This window comes from Linepithema humile, chromosome 3 (assembly GCF_040581485.1).
Source record: "Linepithema humile isolate Giens D197 chromosome 3, Lhum_UNIL_v1.0, whole genome shotgun sequence".
Taxonomy (NCBI): domain Eukaryota; kingdom Metazoa; phylum Arthropoda; class Insecta; order Hymenoptera; family Formicidae; genus Linepithema; species Linepithema humile.
The window spans coordinates 18,937,835-18,958,961 of record NC_090130.1 but is presented as its reverse complement, the minus strand read 5'-3'; the positions used below and the strand labels follow the sequence as shown (position 1 = coordinate 18,958,961).

At 32.3% G+C, this 21,127-nt stretch overlaps 1 protein-coding gene across 4 annotated transcripts in view; it reads right to left on the bottom strand.

Moving 5' to 3' along the window:
* The window catches only part of LOC105677875 (uncharacterized), a 37,916-nt gene that overhangs the window by 12,782 nt on the left and 4,007 nt on the right, over window positions 1-21,127 (bottom strand). For 3 of the 4 annotated variants that reach the window (XR_010889444.1, XM_067352312.1, XM_067352313.1), the window contains 2 exons: window positions 20,328-20,412; window positions 19,482-19,742 (listed from right to left, as the gene is read on the bottom strand). Coding sequence is in view for 3 of the 4 variants with exons in the window: in XM_067352312.1 (XP_067208413.1) it covers window positions 19,482-19,742; window positions 20,328-20,412 (346 nt within the window). In the remaining variant the exon portion in view is untranslated. Of the gene's footprint in view, window positions 1-4,934; window positions 8,816-19,481; window positions 19,743-20,327; window positions 20,413-21,127 lie in introns of those variants that run through there. The other variant, XM_067352314.1, reaches the window with a different exon arrangement.

Below are 21,127 nucleotides of genomic sequence, written 5' to 3'. Positions count from 1 at the left end.
TTCCACCACAAAATCATTTTGCTGTGTCCAATTTTGAAGAAAATGATTCTTTTGTTGTTGTCCAGAATGCGAATTCAAGTGATCTTCTAAATCTTCAGATTTAGATGTAGACAGAAATTTTGCATGACAGATAATACATTGTGAAAATAATTGGTTTAAATACTTGAAATACATCCATGGCCCTTTTATTAGTTTTTTTTCTTCTTCGTATTCTCGAATTTTTTCATGGTCTCTTTCAATGTGACGTTTAAAGTTTGTATCTTCTATATAATTATATTTAATTTCACAATACTTGCACTGTGCTTTAAAATCTGTCAGATTTATATAATATTCCCATGTATGTTCTTTAGTCATGAGTGACATTGTGTCCGTTTGAAGTGACTGGACGCGTATAATTGAATACGATACAAGAACCTTTCTGTCGAAAAGTAGAAAACAGGACGAAAAGAAGACGCATGATTTTTCATTTGAATGTAAATACTGATACGTCAGTCAAATCTAGCTAACAATTATGAAAACACGCGGTAACATCTCATGCCAAGTATGTATAGTAATAACATCTCAGCAAAAGAGACGTTACAGCATATACACGAATATACGGTTTTGTGAGAATAAATGCACAAATAATATATTATTTATGTATATAAAATAAAACTATTTTCAAATTATGGCTATATCAAGAAAAACGCGTATTTTTTCGAATTCTTTAACTGCGTTAAATGCAATTAATATGTTGATTGCAGAAATAAATAGATGTAATTGACTTAATTGATATGAGTGCATAAACAAATTATTATGTGTTTGCATTTATTTTGATTTATTTTTAATATTTTCAATATTTAAATGTTTTAAATAGGTGTTAATCATTTAAATATGTTTAAATATTTTTGTTAAAACGCATTTTGACACAGTTATTTGTCTGCGTACAAAAATAATTTCGGCGTTTCTACATAATGTAGGATATGTTGAGTAAAGATAAGGGTATTAATAAATTTCGATAGGCTTTGATAGAGAAATGGACTTCTTTTCTCTTAAGTAATTTTGTTAAACTAGGGACCAGGGTTGGCATGTTTTAAACAATATGTTTAAAACTGTATGATTAAAACTTGTTTAAAACAGTGGGCATTGTTTTAAACACTTTTGTTTTAAACAGTTTTAAATTACTGTTTAAAATTGTTTAAAACATTACTATTAATATTTGATAATTTGGAAAAGGCACTATAAAAAAAAACTAAAAACTTGGAGTATATGTTGCAGAAAAAGTTCTTGTTTTTATTTATATTGATATAACATAGATATAAAAATATAAATAAAATAGAATTAATGAGTTATATTATATATTTTAAATAAAAAAAAATATTTTCGGTTATTAATTTTTCAATTTTCAATTTTAATACACAAATAAAAATAAAATAACAAAAAATACACATAAAAACTATTTAATAAATATTGACTGGCATTTTAAATTAATAATACATAACACATAACTCATAGTTCTCATAACAGATCAGTAGTCTAGTTACAGTAGTCATAGTCTCTTTCTTTGGTTATTATTCTTATTAACAATAATGCTTAACTCTCAACATAAATTGTAAATTAAAAAAACTTTAATTTTTCTTTTATTTAAAAACTAAAAATTAAAAAAAAAGAAACATTGAATTTTAGCGCTCATTATAAATAATAAATAAAATATAATGCCAATCCTACAACTAAAAAATAAAAATTACAAAAAGTGGACGGTGACATATTGCAATTGCAATTATTGCATAAAGTTTTTAATATCTACTTTTAAATTTATTAATCAAAAATAAAATATTAAGAAAGAAATAGTTTTTTTTCTATTATTGAAAATACTTTTTAAAAGATTACAAAGACTACTCACAATCAGCCTCAATCTCATACTCAGTTTGATCAATTTCATTCTTTTTGTTGAGTGCCTTCAAAATTGTTACTAATTTTGCAGCTTTTTTTACACTTAATCTGTTTCTTAGTTTTGTGTGCACTAAACCAAAAGCTGAAAACAGCCTTTCTATGCCAGCAGAAGAAGCAACTGCTGTATGAAGTTGTGTTACTAAATCAAACGTTACAGTATTGACATTATTTTTTAACGCAAGCCACCATGTTATGGGCTTAATATTTTTAATGGATTCCTCAGAAAAAAGATAATTTTTAAACGGAGAAGTTCTTGCTCGGTAAAAAATAATGTCAGGTATAGCTGCAGGGTGGTACGAATTAACATATTCCATAGCTTCTTCTACTTGTTCTTGGTTTAATTGAAGTCCTCTAAATCGATGATCTAGTAAATTTGCTAAATAATGTGCAGGTGTCATTGCCATTTTGAAACGTTGCAAAACACAATTAAGATCAGACTCCAAGCAATTGTTTTCTTGAAGTTTAAAATGGTTTATTATTTCAATCCATATTTCTGTAGCTTCACCAATTGTACAGCAATCTCGTTGAACTTTGTCTAAAGCAACTAAAATTACTTTTAATTTTTCCAAATAATTAGTTGCACTGATTTTTAAGTTCATATCATTAACTTTGGATGAAATATCCGAATTTATTGCTACTCGATTATCAGTGCAAACTTTGGACAAAATATGCCAATTATCAATGTATGATTCCAGACAATCGGCCAAAGTATTCCATCGCACATCTTGTGGCATCACTAAAGCTTTTCCACCTGCTTGTTTATACTTAGCAGCGGCAAAATGCGTGTTTCGAAAGTATTTCATAATTTTTTTAATGTGATTTTTTATTCCTGGAATTTCAATGTCGTGCGCAAGAAGATTTAAAATATGTGCCGAGCATCCATAAGTAATAATATCAGGCATGCCAAGTTCTTCACACCTTGCTAATAGTTCTCTCATTTTATGCATGTTTGCTGCATTATCAGTCACAAAGCTTCTAACTTTACAACCATGTTTTTGACAGCTTTTGATTGAAGTTACTGCCAAATTTAGCAAGTATTCCGCGGTATGGCTATTGTCTTCAATATCAATAGTATTATGACTATAAACTCATGACTATAAACATGACTATAAACATTAATAGATTAAATTGGAGAAAAACTTAATAATAATACATTTTAACAGTTTAGCTTACCAATAATAAAATTTCATCACTTCCAATATTAATTCAGAAGAAATTTGTGTTATTGACGTACTTTTGTTTGTTAGTTATAATATAATTGATTATTAATTATTTATAATTATTAACTAAATTTATTTATTTATTTATTTCATTTAGAAAGAAATATAAGTAATTAACAAATTGACGTTATGAATGGAAATTCAGAAAATAGTTGAACAAAGATGCAGATACTTTGTTTCACATTCAAAATATGACATGAAGAAAATAGTTAACGGATAATTTGTTTATGTCTGATGTAAACACACATACTACACACACAATTATGAGCTGGTTGAAGTTTGGAACGTTCCTGGAACGATTTTTTAAAAATGATTTGTCGCTCTTGTCCTTTTGCAGGGAGAAAGTTTTGAGACCCACAAACAAAGTACAAAGAGACCGATCCGATACATGCGTCGAAAGACACCCTTATACCCGAAAAACAACCCCCAAAATCACTTAAACAATTCTAGCCAAGCTAAAAATGACTTGTCGCTCTTTTCCTTCTGCACAGAGAAAGTTCCGAGGCCCTCACACGACATGCAAAAAAGACCGATTTGACACATGCGTCGGAAGACACCCTTATACCCGAAAAACCACCCCCAAAATAACTTAAACCATTCTAGCCAAGCTAAAAATGACTTGTCGCTCTTTTTCTTCTGCATGGAGAAAGTTCCGAAGCCCTCACACGACATGCAAAAGAGACCGATTCGATACATGCGTCGGAAGACACCCTTATATTCAAAAAACTACCCCAGAGCGTCTAAAAAATCCTCGCCTAACAAAAAATAACTTGTCGCTCTTCTCCTTTAGCATAGAGAAAGTTCTGAGGCCCTCACATAACATATAAAACAGACCGATCCGATACATGCGTCGGAAGACACTTTTATACCCGAAAAACCACCCCCAAAATTACTTAAACAATTCTAGCCAAGCTAAAAATGACTTGTCGCTTTTTTCCTTCTGCACAGAGAAAGTTCCGAGGCCCTCACACGACATGCAAAAAAGACCGATTTGATACATGCGTCGGAAGACACCCTTATACCCAAAAAACCACCCCCAAAATCACTTAAACAATTCTAGCCAAGCTAAAAATGACTTGTCGCTCTTTTCCTTCTGCATGGAGAAAGTCCCGAAGCCCTCACACAACATGCAAAAAAGACCGATTCGATACATGCGTCGGAAGACATTTTTATACCCGAAAAACCACCCCCAAAATTACTTAAACAATTCTAGCCAAGCTAAAAATGACTTGTCGCTCTTCTCCTTTTGCATAGGGGAAGTTCTGAAGCCCTCACACGACATGCAAAAGAGGCCAAACTGATACATGCGTCGGAAGACACTCTTTTATCCGAAAAACCACTCCCAAAATCACTTAAACAATTCTAGCCATGTTAAAAATGATTTATCGCTCTTTTCCTTCTGCCCGGAAAAAGTTCCGAGGCCCTCACGCGACATGCAAAAGAGACCGATTTGATACATGCGTCGGAAACACCCTTACACTCAAAAAACCACTCCAAAGTCTAAAAAATTCTTGCTTAGCAAAAAATAACTTGTCGCTTAGAATGGTTTAAGTGATTTTGGGAGTGGTTTTTTGGGTATAAGGGTGTCTTTTGACGCATGTATCAAATCGGTCTTTTTTGCATGTCGTGTGAGGGCCTCGGAACTTTCTCCGTGCAGAAGGAAAAGAGCGACAAGTCATTTTTAGCTTGGCTAGAATGGTTTAAGTAATTTTGGGGGTGGTTTTTCGGGTATAAGGGTGTCTTCCGACGCATGTATCAAATCGGTCTTTTTTGCATGTCGTGTGAGGGCCTCGGAACTTTCTCCGTGCAGAAGGAAAAGAGCGACAAGTCATTTTTAGCTTGGCTAGAATTGTTTAAGTGATTTTGGGGGTGGTTTTTCGGGTATAAGAGTGTCTTCCGACGCATGTATCGGATCGGTCTTTTTTGCATGTCGTGTGAGGGCCTCGGAACTTTCTCCGTGCAGAAGGAAAAGAGCGACAAGTCATTTTTAGCTTGGCTAGAATTGTTTAAGTGATTTTGGGGGTGGTTTTTCGGGTATAAGGGTGTCTTCCGACGCACGTATCGGATCGGTCTCTTTTGTACTTTGTTTGTGGGTCTCAAAACTTCCTCCCTGCAAAAGGACAAGAGCGACAAATCATTTTTAAAAAATCGTTCCAGGAACGTTCCAAACTTCAACCAGCTCAATTATGTGATTACCACAAATTAGAGGCGTAAAACCCATAATCCAATATATGCATGGTATATGATTCATCGTTAGATTTTATATAATCTCTTTCTTTTTAAAAATAAAAAAATTAAGGTTAATTTTTCTTAATTTTTATTTACTTATTCTTAAAGCTATCATTATTGCAATGTTATTTGAAATCAACGATGAAGAAGTATTAAATTTATGCAAAGTAATAAAAGAGATTAATTTTTGTTTCTTTGTAAATAAGAAATCAATATAGCGCCGACTTGCGCGCAAAAGAAAAAATAAAATATTTTTGATATATGTATTAGTTGATACAAAAAATCGTATGGCTACTAACAGACGTTAAATGTTTCCATTAGTAATCTGTATTAATAACATTTTTCACATTAAATTTTACACATTAAATTAAATTATTTAATAACAGAATAAATGTGAAATTGTTTTATACACATTCGTTACACATATAATTCATAATTAATATTGCGAACAAAATTAAACATAATATTTATCCTTTTAGCACAGGATAGTTGGTTCCGAATCTTGTGAATAATAAATGTTTGTCAAATCTTATTCTGATGTACAAAGTGATATATTATTTAACAATACTTAATTTGGAACGATATGTAATAGTTGCCGTACAAATGATTGTGAATGGCGACGAGAGGATCGAAAGAAAGATATAAAATTCTAAAGAAATTCGACAGAATATGTTGTCATGTCGGCAGTGATTACAATATAAATTTATCAATTAACATAAAATATTCAAATATTGAAAATTCTCGACATTAATTAATAGCAAAGCCTTATTTACCCAATTTAATATAACAAGTATTAGCATTATAATATCACTATGTTTTCATCTTACCAGTTCCAAACTTTCGAACGTCTGTGTTTTCTGAACGATACCGTGACAATAAGGAGCAATCGGCTCATTACATACATATATATATATAATACTTGACTTTGATTTGTCCATTTGCGTCAAACTTATCGACTTTGGCCAATATATATATGTTTATCCTTATAGTTTCATGATTTTCATAATATCACATTATTAACTCACTTGTACTGTCTTTTTTGAGAGAAATCTTAAAGTAAAAGGTTTCTACGAATCTATTTCTTTCAATTATCAGATTCAGTTTGCAGATTTTTATGTAATTAAAGATTGTAAAATATAATACACAAAAAGATTTCCGTTCATGTGTAATTAGATGTAGCACATAACACTGTGTTTGTTATAAATGTTTTCATACTGATTGTTGAACTGGCCTATACAAAAGAAGACATTAAAAAAATTTATAATTTAAAGAAATATTTAAAAAATTTTAAATAAGCTTTTATATATATTTGTTTTATATCACGAACTTTTCGCATTGTAAGATTTTTTTTATTTAGTAATAATAGGGGATTAAAATTTAAATATTTAGTGGATTAAATTCCAAAAATTTTAGTTTTATAAAATTTTTAAAAACAATATTGTACGTTATATGATTTCTATAGGAAAGAATTACCTTTCGTGAAAGAAGATATCAAATTAGTAAGATAATTAAAAACAGATAAAAATTTATGAAATTATCTAAAAATAAATGAATTTAGTCACGCATGCGTGGAAAAATGGATGAGAATCGCAATTAAAATACGAAAAATTTGATTGGATGATATAAATTTTGGCCTTTTCTTATAGAGAACTTAAAATCATTAGAACTTAAAAAACCTAAAATCATAAAACTTTATTGAAAAATGTTATTTTTATTGAATGTATGAAATATTATAGTTTTAATTTTTATTTTACATTTATAAATAATATAATTGTATAAAAGAGGTTGAAATAAAGTATATCGCTATACTAGATCCAAATTCACGATATTTTTATATAAAATCGATGAGTTTGAACTGAATTAAATACTTATTATACAATACGCCCAACGCACAAACAAAAATTATTAAAATATAAGTAAATATAAATATAATATAGTATAAATGTACCTGGCTGTGAACTAAATATACTGCATGCGTAGCTGCATCTTTAAGGCCTAAATGGCAAAATATATACACATATTGTATGTATATATGTATTAATATAAAATATTTAAAAAATATTTATATATGCATATATATACACTTATTGCTCATATATTTATATATATAAATTTATATATATTATATGTCATGTATATATAATTTATCATGTGTTACATTTATATATATGATTATTATATTTATATATATGAATATGAAACTGCTTCTATAAAAGTAACTCCAATTTTTTCATTTTATGAACAGGCACATTCTATAGTAGAAACAGAAAATTTTCGCAAATGGAATGACTTCAATAATAAATATCTACGATTAAAATGTGTTCCAAAAATTTGTAACTTAATAAATCTATTTTTTAGCAAAATAAAATGCAAGATTTATTTAAAAGTATTTGAGTTTATATTTACATAATAAAAATATTTATTATTAAAGCCTTTTTCTCATTTATTTAGCTGTTACTTACAATATTAAAAGTAATATATGTATTAATTTTGTTTTAGTCTAATTATATAAGAAATTTTAAAATTGTTTTAATTATTTGTATAAAGATTATGGATATACTGTCATTTTTATAAAACATGGTTATAAAAAGTGAAAAATTATAAAAAAAGTAAAAAGTCGATATAAATGTGTGCTTCTTTTTAGAATTGGAGTCAACATTGTTTTTAATAAAGATTAATTTTTAAATCAGTTGCCACTGATTAAAAATTAAGTTATATGTGAGAAGGCTATTTAACATCTTTTATACAATGTTATTAAAATATTTTTTTTACAGTTAGTATTATCGATTACTATATTTTGAAAACTTTAGCAATTAAGAAATAATGCCAAATTTAATATTTTATCATATTATAAACAAGCTTAACTATTGCATGTTAGTCAGTCATTTTGTAATGCATATGATAATGGTCGGAGTTAATAAAATAATTAAATTAATTTTAATTAATAATTAAAATAGCAATTCAAACTTTATAATATTAATATAAAATATTAATTTTGACACTATATTTTTCAAAATTTACAAAAATTTTGTTGACATTAAATTTTTGTAGATTACTTAATTAATGGCTAAATTGTTACACTAATATAATATAGTAATCCGGTATACTTAAAATTAACACTCGAGGGATATAAAAATTTTATCCTGTTGTCATATTGATGATGTTCAGTAATCAATGTTAGATTCATTCAATTTTTTTTATCTTTGTTACGTCGTAAGTTTGTCAAATGTATTGTTTGACGCATAATTTAGGATGCAATATATTGCAACAAATGCACTGTCTAGATTGAATTACGTTCTCAGTCAAATTAAATACAGCTTTTGTTCATTCTACGAGTGTCACAAATAAATGAAATTATGCATTTTGAAGTAACGTTAAGAAAAAGTCAGAGAATTATCCATATGTATAATTTCCTCGTCATTCTCATTTTCTTCCTGAAAAAAGTAAACTGACCGTAATTTTCGAAAACAATATTTTTTTGTTTAAAAATTTAGATTATGCCTTTGTTACGTCCTGATCAGACTTCACGATTCTTTTCTTCTTATTAAATACCAGACCTAGTAAACACGGGACCAACAAAAACTCTTAAAGAATATTATAACGCCAGAGCTGTTTTTCTCACGAGACACCATGAGCTCGAACTTTCTCACAGAGAAAAATAGCAAGGGGGATAGATATTTGAAAATACTTTGGTCGGTCAGCGTGCCTATCGTCGTCAGAAAAATCATAAAAATCATCGGTAACCGGAGTCCTTAGTCGACTCCAGATGTTTAAAGTAAGAAATAAAAACTGGCACCAGCTAGCCATATATTTGGATTCCGCCTACGGGAACCCTAGTAGATAGGGTTTTACCGAGTGACGATCGGGCAATGACCACAGTCGCACGCCTAGAAGGCATGACACCTGATACGGTGCACGTGTTCAGTAGGTCTGGGAAACCAAGATGCATTAATCGCACTCTCCACGCGACTCCAGGGCCACGCGACAGTCGTAAACTGTCAAATTTATTAGATCAGTGACCCAAGGTCTCGCGAATTCATATACCGATTCTCAACCCTCCAATCCGAAAGCCTGGAATCGGGGCAAGCACCTCTATAGACCACCCTTCGTTCCGTCGTACGGTCTAAAGACTACGCCCACCTAGATCTTAAGACACTGAGATGCACCCCACTTATACTAATTAACACCAACCGGGTTACGCCACCTCAAAAACCTACCCCCATCGCTTATGGACCCGAAACGACGCTATTTCTTATTCGTTAAGGCCCCTTTCTTCCTACCCCCATTCCAAGTAACTTAATTACCTAAACCTAATCCTATTAGCTAAAAATGACGCCACCCTCCCCCACATTAAAAATCTTCTCACAAGACTAATTTCTATTCGATCCCCGCTTCAAAAACCTAAGATTTTCCAAATGGATCCACCCCAAGGAAAGGGTATAAAAACCCGTGTTTTGGTGGCTCCAACCGCAATTATACACAATTAGTCACTCAGTTCATCAAGCAAGTTTTGCCAAGTTCTTCAGACAGTTTTTCGAATAGTTCGGGCCGCGAATTAAACAAGTCGATACTTTGTCGCGACCAAGTGGTGCATCTCAAGTAGAGGGTCCATCACCCTGACGACACCATCCCGCAGCAGGGTGCCCACACGTTTACAAAAGAGTCCGACGCCTATACAACACCATCCCTCAACGGGGCGCCTGCTCAGAACCACCAAACATATTCAACCCGATCCAAAACTATCCTGCAACGAGTAAGTCAGTTCATTCCTCTTTATTTTATTATTTCTTCTGTCCTCCCTCCGGAAAAATGAAACACTCACACACACACACACACACACACACACACACACACACACACACACACACACACACACACACACATTATTGTAAAGAATACACAAATAAAATTATTAACATATGCGATTAAGAATTAAGTTTTTGTATCCTAATTATAAATTGAGTCAAATTAAAATGTTGTCTTTAGTAAATTAAACTTTTGTTCTTTTTCATTTAACCACACCCTCCTCGTTCGTCACCCCCTCACACCTCCCCTCTCAAATTGCGCACAAAGGTTCCGTCCCGGGTAATAGGGATTCAATTCCTTGACCCAAAAAGGGAACCACGAGCGGATGACTTGTTGACGGAGTAAAAACGACTCTTCCAGTCGCTGACCCGTCGCAAGTCCTAAACGTGCCGCTCGGCTCGTGCGGTCAAGCCCGTTTACGTCGATCGCCGAGCCCAACAAAAAAAAATTCTACATCTATCAGGACGTAACACCTTAATAATATAACAAATTCGTTATGTGCACCTATATGTATTAAAATGCTTATTTAGTCAATGATCAACTTGTTCTATAAAATATGTGATTATTCAATAATTATTTTATATTATAACGATTTTGTATTATAAGTTTTTATATTTGGTTTTGTCACTATTACAAAATGCGTATGAATAATAGCAATTTATTGAAAAAAATAAAAATGACTTTCGGGATTGCGGTGCAATCCGTGACAATTGTCATTTATTGTTCTATGCGAAATATCGTGCTGGTGCTTACTTGCCAATTGTGTGCTACACATTGGAACGCATCGGAGCTAACAAGGAGCTTGAAACTAGCTCCTCTTTTAATCTATAAATAATTTTAGTGATTTTTTTAACATGAAAATATGTAGAATTCAGAAAGAATTAAGATCGTTAGATTTCAATTTGATAGTTGGATCAGCTTGTTTCGGGCTTGTTGTTTATTGACTAGATACATGGAGAGAAATAGAGAGAGGGCAGTCAGGACGCTGAGCGAGGCAGTCTTAAAAGAAGCGCCGAGTGAGAACGACGAAACATTCTGTGACTAATTGTACCTTTTTATTTTAAATTTTAATATACTGAATTTATCAAAATCAAAAGACGTGAGCTTATCCTTTATAAACCCACAAATTTTGGGGGCTCGTCCGGGATATGCCAAAACGAGTTAAACGTTGTTGAAAAGTACTTGAGAAGAAGGTATTAAGAAGTGCCTAAACGAGGTTCGAAAAGACGAGAAAAACGACGAGTGAAAGAAGAACGACAGCGCTCGAGTATTCAAGAGCCATAAGGAAGAACGAAGACGGACGAACGACGTGTGAGCAAGAGCATTTAAGAACTGTAGCAGGAAGACAAAGTGGTGGACAAAATAATGGAAAAATTAGGACAAATACCCGTCATAAAACAAAAAATTGACGTAGCTTCTAGAGCGGTGATTGTGGCTATGCACAAACTTGTTTTTGAGGAAGACGGCGACAGGAACAATCGACGGCAACTGCGCGAGTTTCAAGGGTTCAAATTTAACGACGACTCGCCCGATTTTAGGGCCAAGCTTCAATATGCCGTAATGTTTCCCATTAGTGATTTAATATCAATTTGTAATATTCTCGGTATTACATACACAGGAAACGCTGAACAATTAAGAGAACGAATAGTGAGAGCTTTGATGGACGTAGAGGCTCTACGATCGATGCGTGACGAGGACGAGTACGATGATGACGAAAGAGATAACAAAAATGATGACGAAAGCGATGACGAGAATGCCGATGGTGACGAAGGGAATGAAAACATGAACCACTCAGAACCACAGGAGCGTAACAATCGACCGAAAGGAGGTAGGAAGCAAAGAGATACAAATAAAAACGCTAATCAATTCGTTTTAAATTATAGAGATATTGAAGATTCAGTTCGCGCATTCAATGGAACTGATTCATATCCAATTGAGCGATGGATTAACGATTTTGAAGAAGCCGCTGCTATGTTCGGCTGGAATAATTTACAAAAAGTAGTCCTTGCAAAAAAATCTCTGAAAGGCGTGGCAAATTATTTATACAAAGTGAATGAATTATCGGAACGTGGAAGAAGTTAAAAGACGTTTTGACGGAAGAATTCTCCAAAAAAATCACCAGTGCACAGTTGCACAGAATGTTAGAAAGACATAAGATGAAGAAAGAAGAGACTGTGCAAGAGTATTTTTTAGCAATGAGAGAGTTGGCGTCAAGGGACGCCGTGAAATCGGACGCGCTGTTCGATTATGTAATTAGTGTATCAACGATGAATCCAGTAGTAAAATGATTCTTTACGGAGCAAAAACAGTTTGTGAGTTTAAGGATAAGCTTGAGATCTATGAAAAAATGACAAAAACTCACTCGGAAAAAACGACAAAGCAAATGAGGAATCGAGAGGAACTGACGAGGAGCGCGGGAAGGAGATCCTCGTGTGGAGACACGAGAACGAGGACGACGAATAATCAGGAAGGCGGGGCGCAGATGCGTTGTTTTAATTGTGGCACGATCGGACATCACGCTAGGGATTGCGATAAAAAAGCATTAGGAAAAAAATGTTTTAATTGTAATAAGTATGGACACGAAGCGAGAAATTGCAATGAGAAAAGAGTAAACTCTGACGCGAGTAGAAAACGGGTGAATCTCGTGAGCGCATCACTGACTAGCGTGGTAAAGAATATTATTATTAATAATAAAAATTTGCAAGCGTTTATAGACACCGGTAGTCCAGCTAGTTTAATTCGAAAAGACGCATTCAAAAAGTTAAATAAATATGAGTTGGTACAGTCGACACGTGTTTTTTCCGGTTTCGGAGGCGGTAAATCAAAGGCTTTAGGCTATTTTCAAACTATTGTTTATACAAATGATGATGATTTTCCTTTCCGTTGTATGTCGTACCGTGCGAAACGGTAAACGTAGAAGTAGTTATCGGCAGAGATATTTTAAAGCAAGCTAATTTAAGTTTTAATGAACATGGCGTGACAATTTATAAAAAATTAACGACAGACTTTCTTGCGCATATTACTGTCGAAAAAGAACAGCAAATAGATATTGAAACTACGTCGGACGCAACAATAAAGAATAAAGTAGAAGAATTGATAGCTGCGTATAAGTCTAAAAAATGTAAAACGACAGGAGTTAAACTAAAAATAACACTTAAAGACAAAAAATTGATTTTCCAGAGACCGCGTAGATTAGCAATGCCAGAAAAGAAAATAGTTGAAAAGCAAGTAAGAGAATGGATACGAAAAGGCATAATAGAACCATGTTCTTCGGAATACGCAAGCCCAGTAGTAATAGTTAAAAAGAAAGATAGATTTCCTAGAGTATGCATTGATTATCGACCACTTAATCGCATTATAGATCGTGATAGGCATCCCTTGCCATTAATTGAAGATCAAATAAACAAATTAAAAGACGCACGAGTATTTAGCACACTCGATCTTAAGAATGGGTTCTTTCATGTAGAGGTAGATGAAGAAAGTCGTAAATATACTGCGTTTATCACACACAAAGGCCAGTATCAATCTTTAAAAGCGCCGTTTGGCTTGTCTAATTCTCCACCAGTATTCCAGAGATTTATAAGTCAAGTTTTTCGACCGCTAGTGAATGACGGAATAATGACGCTATACTTGCACGATGTAATAATTTTGGCGATTGATTGTAATCAAGCAATAGAAAGATTAGAAGTTGTATTAAGAGTAGCGAGCCAATATGGCTTAGAATTGAACATAAAAAAATGTAAATTTATGAAGACGCGTATAGAATATTTAGGACAGATAATAGAAAATGGGACGGTATCACCATCCCCAGAGAAAATAAGAGCTGTAATACGATTTCCAGAACCGACAACAGCTAAGCAGGTCCAAAGCTTTTTGGGCCTCACAGGATTTTTTCGCAAATTTATAGGTGGATATTCGATGACGGCGAAACCTTTAAGTGCTTGTTGCATAAAGATAGGGTATTCCGATTTGAGGAGGCAGAAAGAGAAGCTTTTAATAGATTAAAACAAATATTGAGCGAGGAGCCTGTGTTGTGTATCTTTGATCCGACACTAAAGACAGAACTACATACCGACGCTAGTCAGGACGGAATAGGCGCGATATTGTTGCAACGATCGCAAATAGACGATAAGTTACATCAGGCAATATATGAGTCGCAAATCGCGGCCAGTCAAAAAAAATTATTGAAGTTACGCATTAGAAGTGATAGCTATAATAGAGGCACTTGAGAAATTCCGTGTATATCTACTTGGAATAAAATTTAAGATAACGGATTGTGTGGCGTTCACGCAAACGATGCGTAAAAAGGAAGTTTCTCCGAAGATCTGGCGGTGGGCCAAAAAATTAGAAGAGTTTGAGTATATACTGGAACACAGATCAGGTACCCGAATGAAACATGTCGATGCATTAAGTAGGAACGCAGTTATGACGGTGGTAGAAAACGGTATAGTGGCAAGAGTAAAAGCGGCTCAAGCAGATGATTCCGAAATAAAAACGTTAATAGAGACAATGGAATTAAAGCTTGATGATGATTATACGTTGGTCGGAGGTGTGCTCTATAAATTTGTCGATGGCAGAGATTTTCTGATAGTTTCGGAGCGTATGTAGAACGAGATCATACAAGTGATTCACCATAAAGGTCATTTGGCAGCAAAAAGAACAGAAGATGCAATACGAAAAGAATCAAGAGACACGGTAGTGTCTCGCGCCAAGTTCACGCGCAGCGCGCAACGCAAGCGCAAGACCGACCGTGTCTTTTTACGCGAGCCCGAAAGTTGAGACAAGCCGAGATTATCGGATCTCAATAACGGCTGGGCCGATTGAGTTGATAATAGGCTCAATCGATAGCGCATACCCAAATTACATAAGAAAAGTATGCTTGTTTTTACTGTAGGTGCTGTAGAAAAAAAGTTATAATAATCCAAAGTCGAAATGTTGAAATAATTGTCGTTTTCCTAGGATGTCCAGCTAAAATGTCCAGTTTCCGATTTCTGACGTTAGATGCGCTGATGGCGCTGAGAAGCCGCACGGCGCGCGCTTACGATTTGACATTTTTACATAACCTTTCAGATCAGAAGGTGTTATAAAAAAGTAATAATAATGAATTCGGTCTAACAAATTTGGTCACTCGCACTACATTGCTTTGTTACCTTGGTGCACACTCAAGACTGCTTATTAATCCAGAGCAGTGTGGTGCAAGTGACCAAATTTGTTAGAAATTCGTATTAAATGAAATAAGTGATATGTTGGTGAATGTGAATGTCTTAGTAAGTATCTACTACACCTTTGAAAATTTTTTATTTTGCAAGTTATTATTTATACATGATTCGAGACTTTAGTGGATGATTTGTCTAAAATAAATAAAATTGAATAGCTCAAAGTTTAATATTTCTGTTCTGAATATCCTAGATTAGTTTCAACAATATTTATAATTCTCAGTCAATTTTATATTTAAAAAAATATAGCATAAGTCGCTTTCTGTAATCAACGCTATGGTTGACAACAAAATTATCCACATCACAATGTGGGCAGAGAATTAAGTGTAAGAAAATGTTTATATCATATTTTAGGTATATTACTAAATTTTATTTATCCATAAAAAAAAAGATTATAAACACAAACTAAACAAAAAATCTTGTAAAATCTTGTAAAAACACAAAATGAAATTGACTGGAAATGATAAATATTGTTAGAACTAATTTAGTATACATAGAACAGAAATATTAAACCTTGATATTTAATTTTATTTATTTTAGACAAATCATACACTAAAGTCTCGAATCATGTGCTTTTTTGACAGAATGTATGGTAAAATTAAAATTTATACAATCATACCAATTATTACTATGCCTTATGTGACAATTGTTTAGAGACTTTAGTGTATGATTTGTTTAAAATAAATAAAATTAATGAGCTTAAAGTTTAATATTTCTGTTTTATGTATACTAAATTAGTTCTAACAATATTTATCATTTCCAATCAATTTTATTTTGTGTATTACAAGATTTCTTGTCGAGTTTGTGTTTATTTTTCTATGGATAAATAAAATTTAATAATATATCTAAAATATGATCTAAACATTCTCTTACACTTAATTCTCTACCCACACTATGAAGTGAATAATTGTTGTCAACCATAGTGTTAACTACAGAAGGCGACTTATGCTATATTTTTATAAATATAAGATTGACTGGAAATTATAAATATTGTTGAAACTAATTTAGGATACTTAGAACAGAAATATTAAACTTTGAGCTATTTAATTTTATTTATTTTAGACAAATCATACACTAAAGTCTCGAAACATGTACTTTTTTGACAGAATGTATATGGTAAAATTTAAATTTATACAATCATACCATTTATCACTATGTCTTATGTGACAATTGCTTAGAGACTTTAGTGTATGATTTGTCTAAAATAAATAAAATTAAATAGCTCAAAGTTTAATATTTCTGTTCTATGTATACTAAATTAGTTCCAACAATATTTATAATTTTTAGTCAATTTTATTACAATCAAAACAACACAGTGTTTTATCTTTCAAAAAAATTGTATATATTAAATTTAAAAAAACTGTCGTATATATATTATTAAAAAAAAAAAAATATCTATCAAAAAATTACCTTTTTTAAAAAAAGGTAAAAAAAGGCGCCAAGTACACGCTCTTGTCATAACTAAAACAAAACAGTATTGTTTTATTTTTTAAAAAAATTGTCGTATATATTAAACCTTTCAAAAAAACCTGTCGTATATATTAAAATTTTCAAAAAAAGCTATTCTATATATTTCTTACAAAAAAATATGATATCAGGAAATGGAACCAAGTGGGACTAAAGAACTATGAAAAAACTTGTACACTATTTCTATAAAACTCTTCTATAAAACTCTTGTACATAAAGCTGTCGTATATATAATTAATTATATAATATACTATATTTTATCATATTTTACATATACTATACTATATATACTATATATATTATAAAAAAATAAAAAAAAATATTTAAAAAATAAAAATATTTATTAAAAAACGCAAAAAAACTTGGCGCTGCTACACCTCAAAGTAATAAAATTAACATGTAGTTTACTGTAGCAGCGCCAAGTTTTTTTGCGTTTTTTAATAAATATTTTTATTTTTTAAATATTTTTTTTATTTTTTTATAATATATATAGTATATATAGTATAGTATATGTAAAATATGATAAAATATAGTATATAATATAATTAATTATATATACGACAGCTTTATGTACAAGAGTTTTATAGAAGAGTTTTATAGAAATAGTGTACAAGTTTTTTCATAGTTCTTTAGTCCTATTTGGTTTCCATTTCCTAATATCATATTTTTTTTGTAAGAAATATATAGGATAGCTTTTTTTGAAAATTTTAATATATATGACAGGTTTTTTTGAAAGGTTTAATATATACGACAATTTTTTTGAAAAGTAAAACAATACTGTTTAGTAATGACAAGAGCGTGTACTTGGTGCCTTTTTTTTTACCTTTTTTTAAAAGGTAATTTTTTGATAGTATTTTATACCAGATTTAAAAAGAAAAGTCGAAGGATTTATAGCAAACTACATCCCATGCATACTTGCCAATCGAAAACAGGGTAAACAAAAGGGACAACTTCATCCGCTACCTAAGTATGACGTGCCTTCGCACACGTACCATATAGATCATTTAGACCCTTTGGAATCCACGAGCAAGAAGTACAAACACATTTTGGTCGTGATTGACAGCTTTACAAAATTCACTTGGTTATATCCAACGAAGAGCACGACATCGCAAGAAGTAATTAAGAAGTTAAAGCTGCAACAACAAATATTTGGCAATCCAGCGTGTATTATTTCCGATAGGGGCACGGCCTTTTCATCGAAGGAGTTTCAAGACTACTGCGAAAATGAAAGAATTAAACATATCTTGATTACCACCGGTTTGCCAAGAGCAAATAGACAAGTAGAAAAAATAAATCGGACAATAATTCCAATACTTACTAAATTATCATTAAAAGATCCTACTAAATGGTATTGTTATGTGAGACAGTTGCAAAACATCTTAAATTCCATTTACCAAAGAAGCATTAACACGAGCTCATTCGAACTACTGACGGGAGTAAAAATGCGATGCAAAGAGGACTTACGCCTAAAACAGATCTTAGAGCAAGAACTACGAGAGTAGTTCAATGAAACACGTTCCACTCTTAGGGTGAAAGCCAAGGAGCAAATATTAAAGACGCAACGAGAGAACTGCAAGACATTTAATAAACACCGGAAGGCACCACAAAAATATAAAATTGGAGAGCTAGTTGCGATCAAACGCACGCAAATGTGTCCGGGGCGAAAGCTGCGCGCAAAGTATTTAGGGCCGTACCGCGTAACAAAAATAAAGTGTAATGATACATATGATGTAAAGCGAGTGAATCCAGGAGAAGGTCCGAATAGTACTAGTACATGCGCCAAATTTATGAAGCCTTGGTTCAATATGTAGCAATCATTCGAGGCGAATAATTGGTCAGGTAGGCCAAATGTAGGATTTAGAAAGAATTAAGAGTTAGATTTCAATTTGATAGTTGGATCAGCTTGTTTCGGGCTTGTTGTGTTTATTGACTAGATCAGCGCTCGGAATTAGTTACACATTTTGGGCCGATTTCCGAGACGACGCCTCCTGTTCCCCCACTACCGCCCAGCCGCTGGCGGCCGAGCCGCCGATAGCTCTGGCTCAGGAACGTTTTATATTAGAAATAGGCTGGATTGTTTAGGCATCTTTCAGGAAATCGTAATATTTTCTTCACTACATAAATAATGTTTCTTTTTATTAATACATAATATATATATATTTAATTATTAATGAAAATAAACATTATTTATGTAGCAAAGAAAATATTACTATTTTCTGAGAGGTGCCTCAACAACCCAGCCTATTTCTTATATAAAACGCTCCTGAGCCAGAGCTATCGGCGGCTCGGCCGCCAGCGGCCGGGCGGTAGTGAGGGAACAGGAGGCGTCGTCTCGGAAATCGGCCAGAAATGTGCAACTAATTCCGAGCGCTGGACTAGATACATGGAGAGAAACAGAGAGAGGGCAGTGAGGACACTGAGCGAGGCAGTCTTAAGCGAGACTTCTTAAAAGAAGCGCCGAGTGAGAACAACGAAACATTCCGTGATTAATTGTACCTTTTTATTTTAAATTTTAATATACTGAACTTATCAAAATCAAAAGACGTGAGCTTATCCTTTATAAACCCACAAATATATTCCAGAAACTGATAATTATAAATTTTGTCGTTACCGTGTGCTCCTCGATCGACGGCATTCTCTTCGTTCGTTTCTCTTCATTCACACAAGATCCGCAAGATTTTTTGTCCGCTAGTGATCCGATAGAATCGTTTGAATTTTGTCGTCTAAATGTAGGTTTAATGGTGTCCGGAATTGGATTAACGCTCCTCAGCTGATCCTGGGAAGGTGTCGCTGACATGCTATTGGCTTCGCTCTTTAAAGGAAGAATCTGCTGTTGGAATTTCATGGCAGTGTTCTCGCGATTCATCTCCGCCTAATGAATAATGTTAACGATTAACATTATTTAGCGATCAAGCTAATTTCGTATGGAAGCAGTTGTTTTCTTTTATTTGTCCATTTTATTTTAATAAACGACAGATATTTTTATGTTTGCAACGATTCTAAGCCGTTTTCTAAATATTGTTGTTAGATACTGACTAACTACTGTTTCTATAATATTCTCTCATGTTATAAATACCATGGAAATTACTTATAATAATGATTTGCATGAAATAGCTTCAATAAAAGGCTAATTTGACGCTCTCTTTTAGAGCGATGCGTTTTACGCATAGCACACAGTTCACGGCGAATGAGCGACAGCGTAATATTTCGCGTGGAGCTACAAACAATAAAATGTAATTAATTGTCTCGGATTTTCAATGCCATTCCGAACATGATTTTTAAATCTCGGAAATAACTTTATTGAACAAAAAAATATATTGCATTATATACAAGTCTACTTATTATAATACAATAATTTGAAAAATATCGAGAATATTATAGAATATTATAGAATAGAATAGTTATTGGATTACCCTATGAATTCCATCACGTATATTTGACTGGATATTTTACTTACATCGCCTGCTTCAAATATGACGCCGCGAGACTGCCCGTTTTCGTGCTCCCTTATTTCAGGCCGTCTGATTATGTTGTATCTTTTCCTACATTAATAATTGCTAAGAATTATTTTTATTCTAATTGAGCGCAATGAATTATTTATATGCATTTATAATACATATGTATATAATCTGCTGACTTGAACATACTGTAATACAACAATGGTTTTTAAATAATTAACACAAAAAAGGACTATCTGTTATCTTTGATATCAATATAAAAAGACAATAGGCATTTGCAATCTAATATTTATTCGTGCACTTTAAAAAGATTAATATCGTTTTATGAAATTTTACTAAAATTACCATGTTGTATTTTAATTTATAAGATTATTTATTTTTATAACAATTATAAACATTATTTAGTTTTCTAATGTAATAAAATTCATTAGCAAGAAATGTACAGAATAAGTAGTTAGTATTATTTTGTCAAAATTCTAATTTTTTTATGAAATATATTTATGACTTGTTTAAGTAATTGTTATGAAAGTAAATAAAAAAAAAATAGATGTAAAATTATTTGTATATATACTATACATATATACAGGATGATTCTCGTACACGTACTCATTGAATATTTTGGAAAGGACGCACTATTTGTTTCGAGGAGAAAATATATACAGTGTATATCGATACCGTAGATAATGATAAAACTATGTTCAATCTCCAAAAATTGCCTCTTGGGTTTTTTTTATAAGGTGCTATTCCTATCTCGATATTTTTAAATGGGAAGAGTATATTTTGACTTAAGATTTAAATT